The 3,487-nt window shown below is 37.8% G+C and overlaps 1 protein-coding gene across 1 annotated transcript; it reads right to left on the bottom strand.

The window, feature by feature from the left end:
- Positions 1 to 3,487, bottom strand: LOC107473170 (chaperone protein dnaJ A6; the record flags this gene model as incomplete). The annotated part of the gene is given in 8 exon segments (XM_016092719.3): positions 1 to 537; positions 636 to 834; positions 991 to 1,133; positions 1,215 to 1,348; positions 1,819 to 1,957; positions 2,052 to 2,220; positions 2,453 to 2,627; positions 3,383 to 3,487. Coding segments are annotated over 7 exon segments (1,263 nt in total). The 3' UTR covers positions 1 to 211.

Here is a 3,487-nt window from a genome sequence, read left to right as displayed (position 1 = left end):
TTGCACAATAACACGAAGGGATGTTTAAATTTTGATATACTAAATATTACAAACAAAATCTAAATAAACAGTGGCAATCTTCTATGAGCTGTTGTGAATTAAATAACACCAAGCGGAGCCTACGGGTAAAAACTGGGACGCAGCAATAACTGCATTATGAAAACAGAAAGTAACCATGCAAGATGAAAAATCGGCAATAGCATGAACTGCACTACTGTTGAGCACATTGCACTCGAGGCATGGATTGCTCATCATCATCATCATCATATGCCTCGTGGTAGTGCTGTTGCTGCTTTCTTCTCATCTCATCCTTCATGTTGACATCATGTAATGTGGTCTCCTCACACTCATCCAGCTCCATATCTGTCAACTGCTTGCTGGATTTCTGAGGTAATATCGTCTCTAATAATCGGCATTGGTCAGGGGAAAGGAACCCCGAGTCTGGAAAATCCACATTGAACTTGATGTAAAGACGACCCTTCATGAAGGGCCTATTATGTTGTGGCATTCCCTCATCATTTATGGCTTTTTGTTGGCCTACATTGCAGATTTTATAAGAGATTTGTGAATCAAAACTACATTCATAGAATGAAATTCCAGTGAAGCACAATCCCAAAATTATCTATAGATAGTACCTGGTTTGATGACTTCTCCAGGGTTTGATTTGATCAATAGTTGTCTCCCATCAAGATGGGCGACAGCAAACTGGAAGCCACAAAGAGCCTCGGTCAAGTTGAGACTGTGCTCAATATAGAGGTCATCATGCTCTCGTTTGAATCGTGGGTGCTCCTTCACTTGTAAGACAAAAACAATGTCTCCTGTGATTGTGTCAGGCTGCAAAAGGGCCGCATACATTAATTTAAAAAACACCCATGGAGTGGACTATGATGATTAACTTTAGCCAATCTTACAAAGAATTAACATAGTATACAACCATACATAAGTAAAAGATAACGATATGCTTAATTCTGAACTGTAATTTCTACCTACCGCTTCATCAGCTTGACCTTCAAACACAATCTTCTGGCCCTGTTGCATCCCCTTCTCAACATGCACCTCAAGCACCTTCTTTTCTTGGGAGACCTTGTTTCCCTTGCACTGAGTGCATCTATCTCTCTCGCTAATGACCTCGCCTGCATGAATTGACAGATAAGGTATAGGAAGGTACAGCAAAAATCAAGTTAATGGAAAAAGTAAAATGAAGCTTCCATTACCACTTCCTCTGCATTCAGGACAGATGTGTTGCATTTGTTGAATCATGCCCAGTCCAATCTGCCTTGTTGTAATCTTCATACCCGTGCCTTGGCATCCATAACACCTACCAGCATTTCCACTTTTGGAACCCTTCCTGATTTATCAAAAATTGAAATACAGATAATTGTCATCACTTATTAGCTATATGCCTTAGTATCAGTGAAATAAATAAAAATATGAAGTAACTAAAACCTAAATAAGAGTTCAATAAGTGTAAACAGCTTGACCACAACACAAAGGCTGTATGATAAATGTCTCTAGCATACTTTACCTAGTTTATCATGGTGGGATCAAATATTTAAGAGCTAGTCATTATGGAAGCAATAGAAAAATGATTTTTCACATGAATTGGATAAATAATTGAGTCAACATCACCCAAGTAGATAATCATAACATTACAACATAAGAATACATGCACATGGTAAATTCTACAACAAAAATTTAACATCAGCCTAACAGAAATTTCTTTATGGGAAAGAGAACTGAGAGAAATTATTCAAATGCGAAATTTAAGATGGTATGATACAATGACATGAGGCACACAACATCAGTACAAGTGCATACCCTTTACATTTCGGGCACAATACATTTCTAGAAAGAGATAGTTTCTTTGTTGTGCCATTATAAACATCCTCCAAGGAAACCTTTAGAGAATGCACAACATCTTCACCATGCTTTTGTCTTCTACCTCGTGAGCTACCACCTATTAAGAGATATAGTAATAGTGAGCTTATCGGTGTTTACACATTAAAGATTTACAGATTAAAACAATACTATTGTCAAAATGAACATCTTACCACCAAAGCTAGCTCCACCAAAAAATGATTCAAAAATATCAAATGGGTTATGGAATGAGCTTCCTCCTCCTCCCATTCCTTCCTTAAGGGCATCTTCACCATATTGATCATACAGTTCTCTCTTTTCCGGATCACTTAAAACTTCATAAGCTTGACCTAGCTCCTTGAACTGAAATAAGAACCGTATATTTTAGTATGAAACCAAAATAAATGCAATGACAATGACAAAATCCACAATAGGTAATTTTTCAATGATTGAAATTTCAATCACAAAAGCTTCCACAAAATCATAAGTGAACAACAAAAGGACTATAAATTGAAAATTTTAGCATGCTCAAGTTAGGAACCTTGCTGTTAAATGTTAATACATGCCCTGGCATTAACAATACCAAGAGGCTTACCTTCTCTGGATCTCCACCTTTATCTGGATGATTCTTCATTGCAGCCTTTCTATAGGCCTTCTTGATTTCATCTTCATTAGCGTTTTTTGAAACACCGAGAACATCATAATATTTGGTGTTATCGCTGCTCCTTCTTGCTCCACGCCCAAACATGATTGATGCACCTCAACAGGCACTACACACACCCCCAAAATAAATGAGGAATGAACGACAAGGCAAAAGTCAATAATGAAAATCTTCATATCATATCTACATGCTGCACAGCAGTTCACTTTATCTGCTCTATATAAATTTCACATTTACACGAGACACTAAGGAAAAACACCAATACACCTAAAACTGTAGCATGCATAGCTAGCATATTTTACTAACAGTTTTCATGGAACAAAAACTAATCGGCCCAATATCAATTAAGGAAATTCAATTCAAAACCGTCATAGCAGACTCTCACCCCACACGCTGAAATAAGACTGCCTTCTCAAATTCTTACTATGATCGCAGTCAATGACTCTAGAAACATTGACCGACGATTCCATAATAACGTATTCCTTTACCAGGGATCAAAGAGAGAATTTTTGTTTCCAATACCAAGAAGGGGGAAAGAAAAAGTAGTAACATTTAATCGAGAAATTGATCTAAGATGAACTAAAATCGGCATCACAAAGTTATCAAAACCTCGAAAGGAAAGTTCATAGAAAAAAATTGATCGAAAAAGCCAACGCAAAGGTAAGAAAGTTCTCCCAGAAAGAGTTGACTGAAAGAACTAAAGCTGGAAATTCGCAGAAAAGAAAAACCCAAATGATAGGATCAATTTTCCAGCGGAGAGAACTCCACGATCGAAAGGCACAACAGAATTGGACCAGCGGAGGGGATAGATCTATAAACCCTAGAAATCAAAGTAGAATTAATTGATAGATAGAGAGAACATACAGAACGGGAATTCGTTCGCGGCGGGTGTAACCGCTGCAGCTGGCGGTGGTTCTTGTTCGAGGGACAAAGAGAAACACTCGAATCGAAGGAAAGAGAGAGTCTTCC

Source organism: Arachis duranensis, chromosome 2 (genome assembly GCF_000817695.3).
Source record: "Arachis duranensis cultivar V14167 chromosome 2, aradu.V14167.gnm2.J7QH, whole genome shotgun sequence".
Taxonomy (NCBI): Eukaryota; Viridiplantae; Streptophyta; class Magnoliopsida; order Fabales; family Fabaceae; genus Arachis; species Arachis duranensis.
This window is presented reverse-complemented; position numbering and strand designations above follow the sequence as displayed.